Source organism: Salvelinus sp. IW2-2015, linkage group LG33 (assembly GCF_002910315.2).
Source record: "Salvelinus sp. IW2-2015 linkage group LG33, ASM291031v2, whole genome shotgun sequence".
NCBI classification, from domain to species: domain Eukaryota; kingdom Metazoa; phylum Chordata; class Actinopteri; order Salmoniformes; family Salmonidae; genus Salvelinus; species Salvelinus sp. IW2-2015.
Window position 1 is genome coordinate 12,034,062 of NC_036872.1, and position 20,567 is coordinate 12,054,628.

The 20,567-nt window shown below is 43.2% G+C and overlaps 1 protein-coding gene across 4 annotated transcripts; it reads right to left on the bottom strand.

Moving 5' to 3' along the window:
* Positions 1-20: 20 nt before the first annotated feature.
* On the bottom strand, positions 21-20,317 carry LOC111957361 (phosphatidylinositol 4-phosphate 5-kinase-like protein 1). Of its 4 annotated transcripts, none has more exons than XM_023978137.2 (11): positions 19,990-20,317; positions 3,763-3,814; positions 2,937-3,164; positions 2,671-2,721; positions 2,388-2,542; positions 2,150-2,274; positions 1,576-1,610; positions 1,441-1,496; positions 1,226-1,338; positions 948-1,110; positions 21-742 (listed from the first exon to the last, which is right to left on the bottom strand). In XM_023978137.2, the coding sequence occupies exons 3-11, from the start codon at positions 3,162-3,164 to the stop codon at positions 304-306; spliced, it is 1,365 nt and encodes a 454-aa protein (XP_023833905.1). In that variant the 5' UTR covers positions 3,763-3,814; positions 19,990-20,317; the 3' UTR covers positions 21-303. The 4 variants fall into 4 exon arrangements, with proteins under 4 accessions (XP_023833905.1, XP_070293057.1, XP_023833907.2 ...); XM_070436956.1 differs by having other exon boundaries at positions 3,768-3,814; positions 19,990-20,266; XM_023978139.2 differs by lacking the exon at positions 3,763-3,814 and having other exon boundaries at positions 19,990-20,267.
* Between the last annotated feature and the right edge of the window lie 250 nt (positions 20,318-20,567).

Genomic DNA, 20,567 nt, shown 5'->3' on the forward strand with positions numbered 1-20,567 from the left:
CCAATTTATGGAGTTTATGGTTTCTTATGCAGTGACAGGTTTTATTATTGATTCTCTATTCACGATTTCTTCCAATACATTTGTATACACATTCATACATGATTTTTGAGAAACCTGCCACAGTATTGTCTGGGGGAAATATCACTAATGTAAAATTCCTCTAGATATTTTTTTATATAATAGGCTAGCACTGCAACAGAAGCTATTTGGTGCCACCTACTGTTCATGCTGTTCACAAAACAAGTTTGATTATTCACTTGACAGTCTCTTCTGTGTCTTTCAATGGGCTTCAGTGCCCCTGTTTTACTTGGTGTGGTCCTTTACCCACTGGCAGAACCTCTGGGAGTAGGTAGCTGGGCTGACAGTGGAGAAGGCTCTGCCAGGGAAGCGCAGACTCTTCCACAGGTTCTCCTGCCTTTTCTTCACACCGTACACAGTGAAAAAGTCTACAATACCCACAAAGTAGCGCAGCTTTGGTCCGTCTATGACATGCACTGAGTTTTTTAAATTAGGCAGCAGCCTACGGTGATGAGCTTGGAACTCCAGGAGATCTGCATCTGTACAGTTTACGGAGTGTAGGTTTATCTCCTGGAGGGGGATTCCATGGCCAGAGTGTTCTCCTGTATTCTGGACGTGGTCTGACCCACTGTCTATTGTATCTGATGCCAGTCGAGCAGAGTACCCCTCCAACAACGGAATAGTGGGGGGATCTTCCTCTGCGGGACTGTCTTGGTCCATGGACCTGCAGAGGAAAGACCATTCAAGAACTGAATAACAAAGAGATAACAATCAGCTTAAGAGTAAAATACCTGATTTCCAATTATCTTCTCACTGTGTTACTTTACATTAGCTGCATGTCTGGAAGGTCCACAAAAGAAAACTAGTGTGTTACTTTTTTCTTCATACTTTGTCATACAGTAGATTATTGTTCTCCACTGAACACTTACTTTACAGTGCGCATAGTTAGGTTACTAAAGGAGTGCTTCCTGTCCAGCTCATCTTGGTGCAAGGGTTGATGGGCCAGCAGGATACTGTAGTCAAGCACATTGAGGCTACGGAGGAAGGCTGAGTCTATTTCAACCTGATCCACAAGCCAGGAGCGCTGCTTATCTGTCAACACATGGGCTTTTACCTTTCAATTGATAATAGACACAAGGAAAGAACACAATATGACTTTATCCATCCCCTCAGGTACTGACAGATATAGGACATACCAGACTCTTACCCAGAATGATGTGCTTTCCTTCAAAGTTGTTATCCTTCAGAATCTTAGTAACTGGGTTTCCCGTAGATGCAGGGTCAGTCCACCTACCCACCTCACAGCCCTTGATGTCATATCTAAGAGACAAAGCCAAAATTGGCAACAAACAATCCAGAAAGAGATTTAATTTATTTTATCATCTTTCATAACTACATAACTACAATACAAACAATGTTTACCTGGTATTAATCCTCTCGTCCGGGTAAAACACATTCTGCATCACAATGAAATACTTCTGAGGGAGAGTGAGAGAAAAGTTACTTAAAGTAAAAAAACGACTGTGTTTGTGAAATTTGGTGTTTCATTAAAATTACCTTTGTTTTATTTGGAATTTGGATGCTATAGAGACCTGAAATAAGAAAATAAGAATATGAACATCTGACAAAGGTGACAGTCCATTTCTCGTGATATTTTGTTTTTAATTTAAAAAAAATTTACCCCCTTTTCTCCCCAATTTTGATCTTGTCTCATCGTTGCAACTCCACAAAAGGGCTCGGGAGGCAAAGGTTGAGTCATGCGTCCTCCGAAACATGACCTGCCAAACCGTGCTTCTTAACACCCACCTGCTTAACCCGGAAGCCAGCCGCACCAATGTGTCGGAGGAAACACTGTTCAACTGATGACTGAGGTCCGCCTGCAGGCGCCCGGCCCGCCACAAGGAGTCGCTAGAGCGCGATGAGACAAATAAAGCCCCCCCCCCGGCACAACCCTCTCCTAACCCAGACGACGCTGGGCCAATTGTGCGCCGCCCTATAGGACTTCAGATCACGGCCGGTTGTGATACAGCCCGAGATCAAACCTGAGTCTGTAGTGACGCCTCTAGCTGCACCACTCGGGAGTCCCTGTCATTTGATATTTTGATCTTAATCTGTTGGACTTCTCTCTCACCCAGGAACCTGACCACCAATGAGTGGGGGTATTTCTCCAAATGATCCATATATGCCTTCAGGTTGGATAGAAAAAACGTAACCTCCCGCGTATTCTGTGTCTTTAGGAAGAACCTCTTGTCATTCCTAAAGAGGAAAAAAATGACATTTACTAGATGTGCTACTATGTAGAGTTGACATAGATTAGGTGTGTTGTGTGTACATTTATGAGGTTTATGATGTCCTCCAGCAGGACTCACGTGAGGAAGAAGTCAGCCTTGCTCTTGGAGTTGCTGATGAACTGTAGATAGCAGCCGCCTGAAGAGAGGGACCTGTGGTACTCCTCCTCTGTTATATCCAGGGACCGCCGCAGGCCGGCAAACACAGGCCCTGCAAACGTCTGCATCTCCAAGTCCTGCAGGGGGAGGCAACAGAGGACCATGGTTCGAAACTGAAACGTGTCCCAAAAAACATTTACTCAAATAGGCAGTATGCTGTTGGGATTGGTTTAACATATTTGTTTGAATAGTGATTAAATAGCACCTTATGGACTTGAGTCTCCGCCGATTTGTAATGTTCAGCAGAAAGTTTATCCTGATTGAAACAAGATCAACTCATTATAAAACCACAATGAAAGGTTTCTTGTCATATAAGTAACTAAGGGAAAGCTATGTACAATGCAAGTACTGTATGTAGAGTCATTTTCTCAGAGGTGGGTCAATGCCATAAGTTCCAATGGTATAAAACTGTATTCTATGTGACAGTTGAAATAGTGTGTATATTGTTGTGTAGTCTATAGGTTTGCTCACAGGTACTGTTGTGTTGTTGCTGGTCTGTAGGACAGCATGCAGGCCCTCTTTCATAAGACAGGTGAGGCTGCATAAGTCATGTTCCTGGTTGGTCTTAAACACCCCTAGCATCCTCCATGTAAATGTAAATGTGATGTAAATGTAAATCCATCTTCTCCTCAGACCCCACCATCGCCTTCGCCTGGCTGTCCCAAAGTGACACAGGCGCAGACCGCTCCTCTTATCCATCTGACAATCACACACACCACAAACAACTCACAGTCACCAGAGGCTCACCAGGAGGGTACCACACACATAGACTGTACACAGACAGACAGACACAACACACACAGACAGACTTCTGGATCTACATTGTATAGCTAAAAATGTGCAGTTAAAACAATAACAAAATACACACCTGCCACGGTTTCCATAAGAAGCTGACAGATGGGGTTGGAGAAATGTAACCACTCAAATTCATAGACAGAGCTATAGATGCAAGGATTGACCTTCCATGATTTCTAAATGATAGTTTTAACCATGTTTTGGGGCTATACAGTGTTTGTTTACATTTACTTTGTTTACAAACATCAGAATAAAACAAGCTTATATTTTGGGTTCTGATAGAGTTGTGACAGTCAAGTCAAAAAATGGATGTAACAACTGCAGATTTCCCCTTAACATGTTTTTTTTAAGAAATGGGAATTACATCTCATGGCTGAGACAACATAACATTAAAAAAACAGTTGACCAACATAATTACATTCATTGATCGAATGTGAGAAGCTACTCAGACATTGTTATTTGTTGTAACTGTCATGAAAGCTGACAACCACGTCGTTCTTACCTTACCAGCCTACTTTCCTCGTGTTGTCCTTTATGCTTTGATGCCTTGATGCCTTGTACAAGGGAAGTATCTGAATTCAGTGAAAATCATTGGAGATATATTTGAAGCCTATGCTTTTACCATTTTCATATGCGTGTGGCTAGCATTTTGGACCGAAAAGATAAAAACAAACACATTTTCATGACAGCGGTCGGCCTCCTTTTCCAGCCAAGAGTAGGCCGAGTGCCGCATACCATGGTAAGCGGGTTGGGCAAGATCTTCAGGGTGTGTTACACCTGGGCTGTATTTACTAGCTGGAAACCAAACAGCCAACAAAAGCGAACGGAACTGACCAATGACGCACGTCATTGGTAGTGACCTACCTGAATTTGCCCAATAGAAACTCTTGTTTTCTATGGAAAACGTTTTGTATTGGCAACTGTTTACTCAGGTGTGCACTAATGATTACACCCCTGCAGGCGTAAAACGTGTGTCGTAATGACTTATGCTTTTTGAATCTGCCACTGCAGTTAGTAGACTGCTACGTTATCGTCATCATGACAAAGGCCCGGATTCGGGAACTAAACTGAACTGGTTGTGATTTTACTATGTTATTTATTTGACTTATGAATGTCTGATTTCTGTTTTAAAAAATTCTCCGTAAAGATTGGAATCTCAGGAACGTTGTCCATTGTTCGGTGCTTGTCCCAGAGATAGATAGAGGATTTGTATCTGTATCTGCAATTATAGGCTACTAGCGTTTGTGACCGCTTGGGCAGCGCCCAGGGGGAATGAGTGCCCCCTTTCATTGAAGCAATGGAAGTTCAAGGCCTACGGCGATACTGCAAGCCATGTTAGCTTAAAACATTCACTATAGTGAATGGAAAAAACTTTGTGTAAATAAAAATGTTTTTAGAAGACAGTCATGGTACCAATAATTGCTTCTAATACACCAGATGTATGTCCTTGAACAGATTATTTTAAAATCGCACAGAAGAAGTTAAGGATAATTTAGTTACTAATTGCAGCCTGCAGTACCCCGGTTCCCTTCAATTTGAGTTCCTCAATGAGATGGGCAGCACTGACCAAGACTGCAACATGACTTCTTGGAGTAGCTCAAACTGTATGTTATGTTTATTTTAATTTAGTCAGTTAAGAACAAATTCTTATTTTCAAAGACGGCCTAGGAACAGTGGGTTAACTGCCTTGTTCAGGGGCAGAACAACAGATTTTTACCTTGTCAGCTCGGGGATTCGATCTTGCAACCTTTGTGTTACTATGTCTCTATGACATGCCATCTTAACCGACTTAATTTGGCTTCAATGTGCTATTGAGTATTCACATAGGAATTAATGGTGTCACGTGATCGATGGCTTTGTCTATTCATATATACAGTCATAGGTATTTAAGCTATCTCCATTTTAAAGTAGTCAGTTTTCTTCTTTTGTGTTTAAAAAAAGTGTAAAGCTAATATTGGTTATTTGCTCCCACCTGCAGTGCTGGAGTCCTGAACCAAATCTTGTGTAATTCATTTATTGTGGCCACTCGATGACGGTTATATAGGTTAAAGCCATTTACAAACCATAACACCCAATTTGAAGAAGAAGACAATGCTCTGATCATTCGCTGATTGCTCCCAACCAATAGGATTCCCCACACAGTTGACTACTTTAAAATGGTGGAAGTCCTCAATGGCAATGTCCATGCTAAAACAGGTTATATCTATGATGAGTCCTCTATTTATCTCTATGGTATGTCCTCATTGAGATCTAACTAATTAGTATTCTAATCAAACCAAAGTTTATTGATCAAGTGCACACTGTAGGCCTACAGTAAAATGCTTTCTTGCTAATAATGCAGGGCCCCGTTTCCGACAGTGATTAAGCCTAATATATATATATATATATATATATATATATATATATATATATATATATATATATATATATATATATATATATATATATATATATATATATATATATATATATATTCGTTAGCGTTGCTACAAAATATGAATGAAAACTACTCCAATGGTGAGGAAGACATGAATCATGATGGCGTCCCTGCCTCAACCTGAACCTAAACCTACATGGCCTAACCGCAAAAAAAGCCAGAACTGTGCGCACTGAGGAAGTGCTCACACCACCACCAAATGAAACCGTGAGACCGGAAAGAGGAAGGCACCGTTTGGAATAGAACAAGCCGGTGAGAATTCTACAGGCTATTATCAGTAGAAAATGTCCTCACTGAGGGAGCAGGCCCTACATCTCAAGTAAGAAACTAAATCAGCAACGCACTCAACAGCTGTCGCTGTTTAGGCTATGTGACATGGACATGCTCCAACTGATCATTGACTTTTTGACTGCTGTCATATCAACACTTATAACATTTATAATGCCATTATTGCTTTTGTGATGATGTTCACTATTATCAAGCACACTTGGCGCTTGTAATGATGATTAGGCTACTGATGTGTTTGCAATTCAACCATGCATCTTGCTGACCGTGTGTCTTGGTGGTTGGGGTATTTATTTGTATTTTGTTGTGATAAAAATAAGCTTATACCTTATACACCAATCCTTTCTGTTTCATAGTGGTAGCAAAGGCACTGCACTGAACCCTTTAATATATATATATATATCCACATAGGAGGTCCCGTATTTCTTTAATTTTTTTTGCCGCTCTATGGAAATCAAATGGCCGTCCAACGGATTTGTTCTGGCAACGGCCCTGCATATGGCAGCGAAAACTGTAGCACTACTCCCCCTGGGCCGGGGTGGCCACTGTACAGGGGATCATAGTGTTGAGATGAGGGTATACCCAAGCATAGATCGGTAGAGGGTTGGGGTTTCTGAACAGGACAAATAATGGATTGATACCAGGGAGAAAGAAGTAATTAGGTGGGTTCCTTTGGCTGGGGGAGTATGCTCAGTTTACCTGGGATATGCCCTGCCCAATGTATGTGAAGGACCAGGAAATAAAAGGCCTGCAGTCATGCCTGGTGTAGAAAGGGACGTGGCCTATGGGATAGACAGGAATTTATGAGGCCCAATAAAGGTGATGGATCACATATTCTGTCATTATTGCCACCTCCAGTTTCTTCTAGGGCTTAGGTTGTGAGAATGCTGTTCATTGACTACACCTCAATGTATATTTTTTCACTTTAGTTTATTTACTAAATATTTTCATAACTCTATTTTCTTAAAACTGCATTGTTGGTTAAGGGCTTGTAAGTAAGCATTTGACGTTAAGGTTGTTGTATTCGGCGCATGTGACAAATAACATTTGATTTGATTTGATGATCTAGACGGGAATTTATGAGGTCCAGTAAAGGTGAAGGATCATATATTGTCATTATTGCCGCCTCCAGTTTCTTCTACGGCTGAGGTTGTACACCCAGTGGGTAGGACGGGGTGGCAATGAGGGCCTGGAGAAAGGACCCCAGGACTGCTCCTGTCAGTGGGATGAGGCCCAGCTGGGGAGATGTGAGGAATGCAGTGATCTAAAAAGGGCAGGCCTGCTAATGTCAGCCGAGTTGGCTGATGGTTACCAGGTTAGGAAATTTACCAGACCCCTTCCGAGCACAGGAGGAGGCTTGGGGGTGATTCAATGGGGGGTGTATCTCAGTGGGCCAGGCCACGTCAGGACGGAGTGCCTGAACCCCTGTGCCCAGAGAGGAGACACCTAAATATGGGTCACACAATTAACCGACTGGATAGAAGCCATCGATGGCTGCTGGCCAGCAGTGTGTTCAACGTAAACCAGGTCCTCTTGGGTTGGGAAAGGCCCGAGACCCAGTTCAGGATGTATCGGCCGGAAGGTGCTTGGGAGGAGTTTAGCCTGCTCCCCGTGGCTAATAAGGATATGGCTAAGGGTTGGACAGTCCTATGCAAATTATACCATTGGAACCAGTTAATAAATTAAATAATTAAGGATTCTCGAATCCCGTGGGAGGAAACGGGAATTCAAATTCCTGATGAGGAAGGGAAAAATAGTAGTAGGCTGCGCTAAGTCCTTACTAAATTAGACGGTTGAGTGAGTAGAGAAACTCGAATAAGGTGCAAGGAAGCGAGTCTGACGGCAGTCGCCGAGGAAACAAGACAGGGTGTGCTGCAGGTCCCTGGGAGTCAGGCAGACAGAGCGCCTGGTCCACTGGCAGGAAAGGAGCCTGCGCAGCTGGGGGAGAAGCTTAGGACGGTCTATGTGGCGTTAACGGGTTTCTGCTCTCTTTCGATAGAAGTGAGAGTGGTAGGGCCAGGAGCTGGAACTGACCTGGTAAAAAAGGACGCCCCCCGGCGGACACTAAGAGATGGCAAGAATGGAGGTAAAGGGAAGATGGAGCTTCCCTACCATCTGGACCCGAAGGAAAGCCAAGCAGGAAGTGGTGTAAATGAGGGTACAAAATGAGCATGATCATGCTGTTCAGGGCTCTGCTCATGGTAACGCTGTACATCATAGGGACACTTGGTTGGGAATGCACACATTTTAGGGGAGGAATAAGGCCAGCTACTGTAGACAATTTAATGGAACGGAGTATAAACTTGTGTTTGAAGCATACACACTACCAATGATACAGTATGTGGGTGGGGACAAGGCCGGGGCCTCGGAGATGGTAGCTGTTTATTCAGACACTGGAATGTGAGCAAAAAGTGGAGTGGGTTCAACAAAGTAGTGGGGAAGGAGTTGAACAGAATGGTTGACAACTGTAATCATGGCTGGATAATTAGGTCACTGATGGCAACCTGAATCATAACACTGGCTTCCGAATTTTGGATGTGAACTGGGACCGTAGATATTTGTATTTGGTCACGTGTCATGGTCCGAACTGGAGGACAGATCTATGCAGGTGAACTGGATTAGAGAAATGGGAGGACTACCTCGTCAGTATGCTGACTGGTGTATTAAGAACCCCAGGGGAGATACTGACACACCGCTCTGGGAAAGAGAGTGTGTGGAAACAGTGGATCAGGGTGGAGGTCGGAATGCATTGTGAGCATACACCAAGATAGCCGGTTCTGGGGAGAACTAGAGTTGACATGCCCCGGGTCAAGAGAGACCACCTCGGCTGTAAGGCCTGAGGGAGACCCAAGGTCACAGGCCCATAGGCAGGTTAGTAAATACCTCAGGCTCTATAGATACTATGAACAGTGTGTGACGAAGATACTGGACATGGACCCAGGCTCATGCGTGGATGGGAGGTCATGTCCAAAGTTATGACTCGGGTAGTGGCTCATGTGTAAAATGTCCCTGCTGCAGTATAACTGAGGTAGGGGTCGATAGAGAGATTAATGAAACCTTGCCTTGGGTATGAAAGAGGCCTGTTACACTGTACACATTAGGTGTGAACGACCCCCTGGAGAGGTGGGAATAGAAATGTGGGTACAGTCCCAACCTACCTCCGGGGATTTGGAGGGGGTGAATCGAACTCACTTTGCGGAACTGGATAAGTGTGTGAGTAAGGCAAGGACTTCACCTTGGATGGAGACAGGAAGTCCTGGGGAACTTCTAGGTTCTCTTTACACCAGGTGGAGCCTGGGAGAAGGGATTATGGCGATATAATTGCACAAGGCTACGAGGATCGGACACGGTGCACTGAAATCGTTTACCCAGGTGTTTGTCATTGATAAGGCTTGTGTATGGTGCGGTCTGCAAACCAGGGAGGTGCTGAACTATATGAAACCATGCCTGAATAAACTGGATTGGAGAAACAATTACTGGATAGATACCAGTATCTGGCCATGGTTTATTCAGCAGGAGACACATGGGACCAAGTGATTAAGGTACCCTATGCTCTGAGTGTAGGACCATCCCCCTGAGTGTTAACTAAGGAGAAGGATGTGACCGTTATAGCATGAGCCAGGGTCAAGCTGAATTGTTTCAGTCTAAAGGAAGCTAGAGGGAAACTTGAAAAAAAAGGGCACCCGAGGAAACCAGGTGGAAGAGGTTAGCCGGTGGAGGTAGGGTTTGAATGGTAATAAGGAAACTTTCATGCCGCGGCTATGTGAGTGGAGGTCTGATTGGTCAGACGTTCACACAGGAATGGATGAATGAGTGGCTGAGTGACTGGGTTGGTTCTAACAGGATTTACACTAATGCTACCTGTGAAGAAGCGAGGGCCTGCACTGTATCGTTAGAGATATGGGGGCACGTCGTACTGGAGGGTTTTACTAGGTACCTCGCTAGGTAGGGGTGCACTTAGGACTATACCTGGTGGTGTGTGTGTGTGTGTGTGTGTGTGAATATGGGCAACAAGAATGTGCAGCAACAGGGCATAGTAGGAACGTTAAGCAAGGATGGAATGTGCTGTGGAGAGGAGCCTACCTCCCAGTGCCTGAGGGAGCTCGAGGGTTAAGGTTGGGATATATTCATGAGGGGAGGGTGAAGTCATGGGGAAGGCCAGGTGGGGGCAGAATCCGTACCATTCACTTGGCGGATGGAAAGGTTTTCTACCAGGAGAGAGAGTTAATCCATGGAGCAGGCGTCGTGACCTGGGGGTTGGATGTAGGTCTCCCTCCTGCCTTCAATACAGCTAATTCTGGGTCGGAGGGAACAGGAGGCTAAAAAGACATGACTTGTTGTGAAAAGAAGAAAAACAGGAAGGGCAAGGTCGAGTCAGCATGCTTACTGTCGTCGTCAGCAACTTTGCCAATGAGGCCAGCATCAGCCGAGCCAAAGGTAGAGCTGGGGGAATTACCAGAACAGGAGGCAGAGGGAAGTGTGATGAAACATGAACTTCCACAAACCCCTTCTTTGACGTCCTTCTGGTAGATGACAAGCAACAAGGGCTGGGAGTTTGGGGAGGGGGAGTCCAGTATGGACCAGATGTAACCGGTTTTAAGGGAGTGATTGAATAAGGGGAAATTATAGTATTGTATGAATCTGATGTAGCCAGTTTTGAAGGAGGAGTTGTGTCGGGAGAATATGACAGTATGTAAGTCATGATTTAAGGCAGTAGTCACCAACCGGTCGATTGCAAAGGCATTCCTAGTCGATTGCCAAACATTTCTGTAAAAAAACAACGATAAGCCTTGCATTCCTATTTTTAGGTGGACCCGATTCAAATGCCTTGCGCACGGGGTAGGCGCAGTGTTCCCATTTTCAACCATTTCATATGTCTGAAGGTACAACTGCCTTCCCGGCAGGCCCGGGGGAAGCAAATCAAGTGCAGTATAGGCCTACCACTGGCCAATCAGATGACTCATATTACCGCGCCTGCAGTAACGCAGCAGGCGTAAAAGAAAGCTTAAGCAAAGTTGACGCTCTGAGGTTTTAAAACCATGACTAAAGAGAGAGACTGTCAACGAAAACAGCAAAGAGCTGCTGTTTTTATGAGTGAGTTCATGTTTAAGTTTTTCCTCAGCACTGTCAACACTTTCTATTCAACACTTTTATAAGCCATAAAATGTGCGTTCTCCCTACTTCCACTCACGCTACAATCAGCACTGCAGCTGCAATGAATGAGTAGGAAAGTGTATCCATAGGCTTGCATTGGTATTATTAGTGGCTTGGGTATTTTTTTTAATATCTAGGAATATTTCACTTTCTCTGGTCATAGGCGTAACAACATGAATTTGTGCACGAGGTAGAAATAATCCAGTGCAACTCGAGTTTCGCTAGCAGCTGAAAGCCGGTGTCCCTTTTTGGTCAGTGTCAGCGGAGGAAAGGGAGAGCAGAGGGACATTGAGAGGTGGAACCAGTCTGCTGCCCTCTCCCTCCGCTGAGACTGACCATCAGATGCAGGCTCCATCAGCCCAGTAAAGTAAAAAAAAGCAAATTATTCAAATATATTCTCACTCAGCTGTGCCTCACAAGTAATACAACAACTGATCTATTACCAGTGTGATCATATAGCCTACCTCAAATGTTGATAATTTTTTATGGTCTGAGAAGAACAACAATGCATTGGGAGGGCAATTCAAGCAAAGTCAATATTTACATTTAAGTCATTTAGCAGACGCTCTTATCCAGAGCGACTTACAAATTGGTGCATTCACCTTATGACATCCAGTGGAACAGCCACTTTACAATAGTGCATCTAAATCTTTTAAGGGGGGGGGGGGSTGAGAAGGATTACTTTATCCTATCCTAGGTATTCCTTAAAGAGGTGGGGTTTCAGGTGTCTCCGGAAGGTGGTGATTGACTCCGCTGTCCTGGCGTCGTGAGGGAGTTTGTTCCACCATTGGGGGGCCAGAGCAGCGAACAGTTTTGACTGGGCTGAGCGGGAACTGTACTTCCTCAGTGGTAGGGAGGCGAGCAGGCCAGAGGTGGATGAACGCAGTGCCCTTGTTTGGGTGTAGGGCCTGATCAGAGCCTGGAGGTACTGAGGTGCCGTTCCCCTCACAGCTCCGTAGGCAAGCACCATGGTCTTGTAGCGGATGCGAGCTTCAACTGGAAGCCAGTGGAGAGAGCGGAGGAGCGGGGTGACGTGAGAGAACTTGGGAAGGTTGAACACCAGACGGGCTGCGGCGTTCTGGATGAGTTGTAGGGGTTTAATGGCACAGGCAGGGAGCCCAGCCAGCAGCGAGTTGCAGTAATCCAGACGGGAGATGACAAGTGCCTGGATTAGGACCTGCGCCGCTTCCTGTGTGAGGCAGGGTCGTACTCCTGTCTCTTATACACATCTAGATGTGTATAAGAGACAGGAGAACGACAGGGTGTTGTCCAGGATCACGCCAAGGTTCTTAGCGCTCTGGGAGGAGGACACAATGGAGTTGTCAACCGTGATGGCGAGATCATGGAACGGGCAGTCCTTCCCCGGGAGGAAGAGCAGCTCCGTCTTGCCGAGGTTCAGCTTGAGGTGGTGATCCGTCATCCACACTGATATGCTGTGATAATGTTTTGGGCCTATAGCCTACTACACAAACGTCATTACTACAGTACTGTTTTTAATAGGTTAATGTTTTAGGTCATGTAAAAAAATGAGAGACAGGATATTTTTGGGGATAATTAGAGTCATTGGAAAGGGCTTTCCTTTAATGGATTTTCCCGACTGGGGCCACTGACCCGAAATAGAGCTGAGTCTCCTCTTTCTTGCTACCGGTGGGGTCCATGCTTGGTGTGTGTATAGAAATGTCTATACCTCTTCGTATTGGTGACTATACCTCTTTGTCTTGTGGGACACTAGGTCCCATTACGGTGAGTAACTCCAGGTCCACAAGTGAAGGGTTTGTGACACGCACCCGTGGGTGTAAAACTAATATTTATTTAATGTAAGTTGCCGAGCTGAGAAAGTATACTCACCACTCGAATGATCCTGGTCTTATATTCCTAGGAGAGCCTGATGAACTATGGGTCACCCAACCCCTGATCTAGACGTCTCGCTGAGTGGTTTTTAATAAAGGTTACTACCACCCCAGCCGTCGGCAGCCGAGTTGGAAGCCGGTGCCGCGGTTGGTATCAGCAAGTCTCTAGGATCGGGACTGGGCTGGAACGGCAACACCCGTTGGTAATAAACCTGAAGCAGGGATAATTTAGGCTAGCTCATTACTCTCAAGGAGATGCTTGAGTCGGGCAAGACAGTGGCGAAGATATTGCCGTGTCTCTCTCCAGAATGCGCTAAGCTGTCTCACACCAATTCTTGCGCATGCATTGTTTTATTGTGTTAATTGTTTGTCCTTTGTTTATTTTGATCATTTCCTTATTGCATATGTCACTAGTAAAACATTTACCATTAATTTGGTTACATTCATTTCTGTTAATGCATGGATTAATTAGGTAATTTACCGTTCTTATTCTCAGAGTGGAAACATTGTTTACAGAGTTCACAACCTGCTACTCTTTCTTGTGGGAAAGCATTTGGGATTTATTTCATACCATCATTTACGAGCTTTTTCAATTTTGTCATTGTATTTTGTTTGGAGCGCTCCATGTGAGCAATGAGCATGTGTCTGGTTTCTCTGTCCTCTTAATGTGAAGGGAGCTCGCGCACCTGAGCAGGCATAGCAGTAGGCTAACTGGCCTGCTGTGCGCAAAAGTAGGAAAGTGCCCTTTTGGGGATGTCTGATTTCTGATTGTCTTAACTCACCACCACTAATCAGCGGAGCATCTCATCATTTTTTTTTAACCTCACACAGTAAGTCAAGTCTCTTTTTATTACATCCTTTGTGAATGATAATAGTTCCTCACATTATTTGAAAAATACTGATTATCACCAGGCCTCGTTGTGAAAGAGCAAAATGTCATGCTCTTGGGATACTATATATCCAGTGGAAACGTCATAAAATACCTGAACACATTTCCCTTTGCACAAAAACGGCTGTGTCTGTCCCGAGCTCACAGGTGCAGGAAACTCTGGGGGCCCAGAATAGGCTAGTTGATACAATGTGGTAAGTTTGCTAGCAAAAGCTTCCGGCCAGACCTTCATATATACAGTCATTGGGTGGACACAGTTGATTGATTTGATACAATGTTGCACTTCACTAGCGATAGCTCAAGTCAAGACAAATAGAAAGGGAGGCAGGCAGATGGAGTAGAGAGATGAATGCAATTGAAAGAACCAGCATTTTCATCAGGATATATATATATTTTTTTGTCGGCTTGATGTATTTTTACTTAGTTGACAATGGAAGTTATAGGCCTACTGCTACATTGGCCTATATAAGGTATCTCTTAGTTCCATGCACTCATTTATTTAGCCGCCAGCGGCTTACAGTGAATCAATGTGTCCATGGAATTTTTACTTTTAGACTTTTATCATTTTAAAATCCAATTTGTGTTATTAACCACATGACAATAATTCAGAGAAATTAAAATGTTATTATTGAAATTAAACTGTTCCACGAAAACGTGCATATGAAAATCAAAACTGGCACGCAGATCGGTAGTTAAATGGTTGGATAAATTGTAAGCTTCCCCAAACTTGAAACTCCCAAACTTGAAACTCACTCGCTGCCTAGGAAAAGAGCGTTGTGAACAGAGTGCACATTTATTTGTACTGCATAATTACAAAGGGTGTGTCTGTGTGAGAGAGAGAGAGAGAGAGCTAAAGAAAGTGGTATTATAACTAAGATTGTATCTATTAAAACTGAGCACAAATGGACAGCTATGCGATCCATCGTTCACCAGTGGGTGGAAAGCGCCACTCGCTGGGCCTCGGCCAGAACTGTGTCGCTTGGTAGACTCGTAGGTTAGTACGCCTACGTGTTTGACATGGGCAGGAGCAGGCCTTCGAACCAAGGGCGAGAGAATGCCATGCTCCTTATTTGATATTGTTCCCATTCTCTTTTCGCCAAGTTTAGAATGGTAAACTAATAGAAAATAGAAGTGGAAGAGTATTGCTCCAGATCACTTGATCTCCACCACAAGGGGGAGAGAAGAGACGAGGGAGAGAGAGAGAGAGACCCGACTTAACTCAAACTAAACTGTCTATCATACAGCAGAGTGTACGGGAGAGCTCTCCATGCAGAATTGGGACAATACAGTGCCTTCGGAAAGTATTCAAACCCCTCGACATTTTCCACATTTTGCTACGTTAGCCTTATTCTAAAATTGATTAAATAAAACAATTTCCTCAGCAATCTACACACAATACCCCATAATGACAAAGCAAAAAAAACAGGTTTAGACATTTTTGCAAATGTATTAAAAACCAAAAAACAGAAATACCTTATTTACATAAGTATTCAGACCCTTTGCTGACACTTTGCTGTTTCCATTGATCATCCTTGAGATGTTTCTACAACTTGGAGTCCACCTGTGGTCAATTCAATTAATTGGACATGATTTGGAAAGGCACACACCGGTCTATATAAGGTCCCACACGTGATAGTGCATGTCAGAGCAAAAACCAAGTCATGAGGTTGAAGGAATTGTCCGTAGAGCTCTGAGACAGGATTGTGTCGAGGCACAGGTCTGGGGAAGGGTACTCAAATATTTCTGCAGCATTGAAGGTCCCCAAGAACACAGTGGCTTCCATCATTTTAAATGGAAGATGTTTGGAACCACCAATACTCTTCCTAGAGCTGGCCATCCGGGCTAAACTGAGCAATCGGGGGAGAAGAACCTTGGTCAGGGAGGTGACCAAGAACCCGATGGTCACTCTGACAGAGCTCTAGAGTTCCTCTGTGGAGATGGGAGAACCTTCCAGAAGGACAACCATCTCTTCAGCACTCCACCAATCAGGCCTTTATGGTAGAATGGCCAGACCGAAGCCACTCCTCAGTAAAAGGCACATGACAACCCGCTTGGAGTTTGCCAAAAGGCACGTAAAGACTCTCAGACCATGAGAAACAAGATTCTCTGGTCTGATGAAACCAAGATTGAACTCTTTGGCCTGAATGCCAAGCGTCACATCTGGAGGAAACCTGGCACCATCCCTACGGTGAAGCATGGTGGTGGCAGCATCATGCTGTGGGGATGTTTTTCAGTGGCAGGGACTGGGAGACTAGTCACGATCAAGGCAAAGATGAACAGAGCAAAGTACAGAGAGATCCTTGATGAAATTTTCTCCAGAGCACTCAGGACCTAAGACTTCTAACAGGACAATGACCCTAAGCAGACAGCCAAGACAACACAGGAGTGGCTTCAGGACAAGTTTCTGAATGTCCTTGAGTGGCCCAGCCAGGGCCCAGACTTGAACCCAATCGAACATCGAACTACGCTCCCCATCCAACCTGACAGAGCTTGAGAGGATCTGCAGAGAAGAATAGGAGAAACTCCCCAAATACAGGTGTGCCAAGCTTGTAGCGTCATACCCAAGAAGACTCAAGGTTGTAATCGCTGCCAAAGGTGCTTCAAAGTACTGAGTAAAGGGTCTGAATACTTATGTAAATATTATATATTTTATTTTTTATAAATTGCAAAAATGTCATTATGGGGTAGTGTGTGTATATTGATGAGGGGGGGGGGGGGGGGGGGACAATTTTATCAATTTTAGAATAAGGCTGTAACCTAACAAAATGTGGAAAAAATCAAGGGGTCTGAATAATTTCCGAAGGCACTGTATGTAAATACCCCATGTTTTTTTTTCTCTCACCTACCCCAATCCCATTATCCTTTATATCAATAATGCAATGGGAAAAATTGTTTAATCGTTTTTTTATTGCAACTACACATTATTTGCAGTTTTAACATCTCACCACCCGAGTGGCGCAGCGGTCAAAGGCACAAAATCTCAGTGCTAGAGGCGTCACTACAGACCCTGGTTCGATTCCAGGCTGTATCACATTCGGCCGGGATTGGGAGTCCCATAGGGCGGCGCACAATTGGCCTAGCGTCGTCCGGGTTAGCGTTTGGCTGGGGTAGGCTGTCATTGTAAATGAGAATTTAAATAAAAACTAACAGATGGTCCTGTAGCACCCCCAGCATCCCTACTTCCCGTGGCTATCACACCTTTCATGGTTTGCTAATATAACTACGATAATACCTTTGGCTGCTAGACAATGAAATAAAGTTGATTTGAAAACCATTAGAACAGGAGGGCAATATGAGGCAGTCTTTATAAAATAATTGCCTCCACATTTCTATGGTGGGATTTTGGCTATAGGGTACTTTGAAGCAAGCTTAGACATGCTTCATAATATGGTTTCAAACAATTAAGCAACAGGAAAAATAGCTCTGATGTGGAGGACTCTCTAAACACAAATACTTTGTTTGTAAATTATGTCTGAATGTTAGAGTGTGCCCCTGGCTATCCGTAAATAAAAAATAAACAAGAAAATGGTGCCATCTGGTTTGCTTAATATACGGAATTTGAAATTATTTATACTTTTACTTTTGATACTTAAGTACATTTGATCAATTACATTTACTTTGATACTTAAGTATATTTAAAACCAAATACTTTTCGACTTTTATTCAAGTAGTATTTTACTGGGTGACATATAAAGTCCAAAGAAGAAGAAGCCTGAAGATTGAGAGATTACTAGAAACAAACTCAGTCTACCCTTTTATCTGTGGATTAATTGTTGGAGTAGAGGACCTTGTGCAATTCAGGTAAAATAACAACCCAAAGTTTATAACCCAGGACAAATTAGCTTGCAATAGCAAGCCAACTAGCTAATATATATATATTCTGGTTTTCGCCCTCAAAATCACACTTTCTTAACATAAACATGGGATGTTCTAAGTCCACAACAATACTTAAACACATCAAGAGACCACTTTTGAGGTCTGGGAAAAATCTAAGAAATTTAGATTTTGAGTGTAGTTACCATTTAATTCAACTGTGCAGGCACTACTGTTTGGTTAGCTGTATTTCTGCAGTGCACATGAGGTGGAGTTTGCAAAACAATTGGCCACTGGATTGATGCAAATAATCATGATATCCGTCTTCCAGGTAGGCATAGGCTACTTTGTAGCATTACCATTTAATTGAGAAGAAACGGCTTTCTCAAAAAAAAACTACCAGAAGATGGTTAGTATCGCTAGGCAGTAGATGACCAGGGATGTTCTCGACAAGTGCCTGAATTGGACCATTTTCCTGTCCTGCTAAGCATTCAAAATGTAACAAGTACTTTTAGGTGTCAAGGGTGTATGGAGTAAAAAGTACAGTATTTTCTTTAGGAATGTAGTGAAGTAAAAGTTGTCAAAAATAAAAATAGTAAAGTACAGACACCAAAAAAACGACTTAAGTAGTACTTGAAAGTATTTTTACTTAAATACTTTGACACCACTGATCAATTGAGACGTGGGGCTGCACGTAGGGCTGCACGATATGGGTAAATAATCTAGTTTATTTTTAACTGATTTGACTTGTGAATTAGAGCAAAATGTTGGAATGATGGAAATAGAATGATTATTCTAATTCTATAGTTAGAATAGTGAGCACTTTGAATACAGTGTTTGAGATGACAACGAATTAAAATGCCAGGGAGGAGTTATTGTGACAGGGTAGAAACTAAAGTATTGATAAGTGTTTCCTAGGGGACCCTATAAGCTTTGGCTACTTCATGTAGCTAACATATTCTTGCTTTGCATTTTCCTCTTTGATTTAGAAGATACTGTTGCACAAACAACAAGCTGATTTAGATCTACACCATCACTGGTATTATCAGGCTGTATTAGCTAGCTACGTTTGCTCTCACCCAGTACATTTTTTAGCTAGCTAGCATTAGCGGCTAACAATTAGCATCTCACAAGATTTAGGGCAACTTGCTAAAAAAAGACAAACTAGCTGTTTGCTGATGTAAGAAACACAAACGAATAGTGTCATTATAGAAGGTTAGTGGATTTATATTAAGAAGCAAAGTGAAAACAGCATTGTTATCATCATTGTTGCATGTGCTGCATTGACCATGCAGACCGAACTAAAGGGTCTCATTGTTGAGGAACATCAAATGCGCTCCTTGAGTGACAGGGGGCGTGGCTAGGTCTGTGTGGAAAGTGGCGCGGAGAGAGATGACTCAAGTATCGAAGTAAACTCAACAAATGGACATTACACATGTCGTATCACATTTAACAAACCAAACATTCAAATACCGGTATAGATGGTAAAGTAAAAACCCAAATCGGTCCCTGCGTCAATACCGGTATGTCATAAAATACGGTATACTGGTGAGGTTATTTTCTTTTCATGAGCATGGCCTTATTTCTATTACAGCATGTTGGATGACTCTTATTCTTATTCCATTCACCCAGTTCAATGTAACAGCGATAGGTTTAGGCTACTACATGATACTCAAATTTTCCCTTTACCCATCATGAGGTGGCTACAACCTAGCCTCTGAATGAAAGTTTACAATATAGGTGTGCACACAGGTCGAGAGACACATTTGAGGTGAAAGACAACAACATCCAGTTCAGCCTTGCACGCTCTTGCCTGCATCTAGCTGATATAGGGGGGAATCATTAGTCCAACAGTTGCAAACAGGAGTTTCTATTCGACAAATTCAGGTATGTTTATCCACGTTTTGTTCCGTTTGCTTCCTTTTAAGAAACTTTTTCAACAGAATCGCACCCCTGATCACGCGTAAACACAGTTCACTTTCATAGCAGCCACATTGTATTCCTTCTCGCATCCATGAACTCTCCTCCTCTCACCTCTTCCCTTCGATTGTGGACTTCAATGCGCAACACATCAGCTGTATGTGACCAGGTGAAATAACCTTTCCAAACCAAACCGCTACACACAGCCTACAGCATTGTCACCATTTTAGCTAAAGTAACGTCATAGTTAGAGTAGCTAATAGAACTAAAGTTAACACTTTAGTAAACCGCTACAATCATGCAGTAACATCAGTGTATAGTCAGTAAGCAGTTACACCAGCGGGTCCCGGTGGCAATAAATGAGTAATACCAAAAGCTTACCTTGCCTTGGAAGAGTTCCAGTGTTGTGTGGAAAGTCATAGCCAGCTAGCTAAAATAGCATCCCTCTGTTTGAGCAGGGTGTTTCAGTAGGCTAAACTAGCTAGTTGCATTTGCTAGCTAAGTAAGTGAAACTGAAAGTGATTTTTTTTTGTCTCTCTATTTGTCTCTTGCTTCTCCTTCATTTTGGAAGAAATTCATTTGTTCAAAACTGTTAAACTATTCTTTCTCTCTGAGTCAACTACTGACCACATTTTATACACTGCAGTGCTAGAAGATAGCTGTAGCTTATGCTTTCAGTACTAGATTAATCCTTTGATTGGGTTGACAACATGTCATTTCATGCTGCAAGAGCTCTGATAGGCTACACCATAATGCTACCCTACAGTGCTGTTGAGGCTACTGTAGACCTTCTTTGCATAATAGTGTGTTTTAATCAGTTATTTGGTGACATGATTATATTTAGTATAGTTTTATCTAAAAGTATAACTTTCTAAATGTTTTACAATTTAAAAAAAATACTGAAATCCACTGGGAAGGATAGTCCTCCCCTTCCTCCTCAGAGGAGCCAACACCACTGT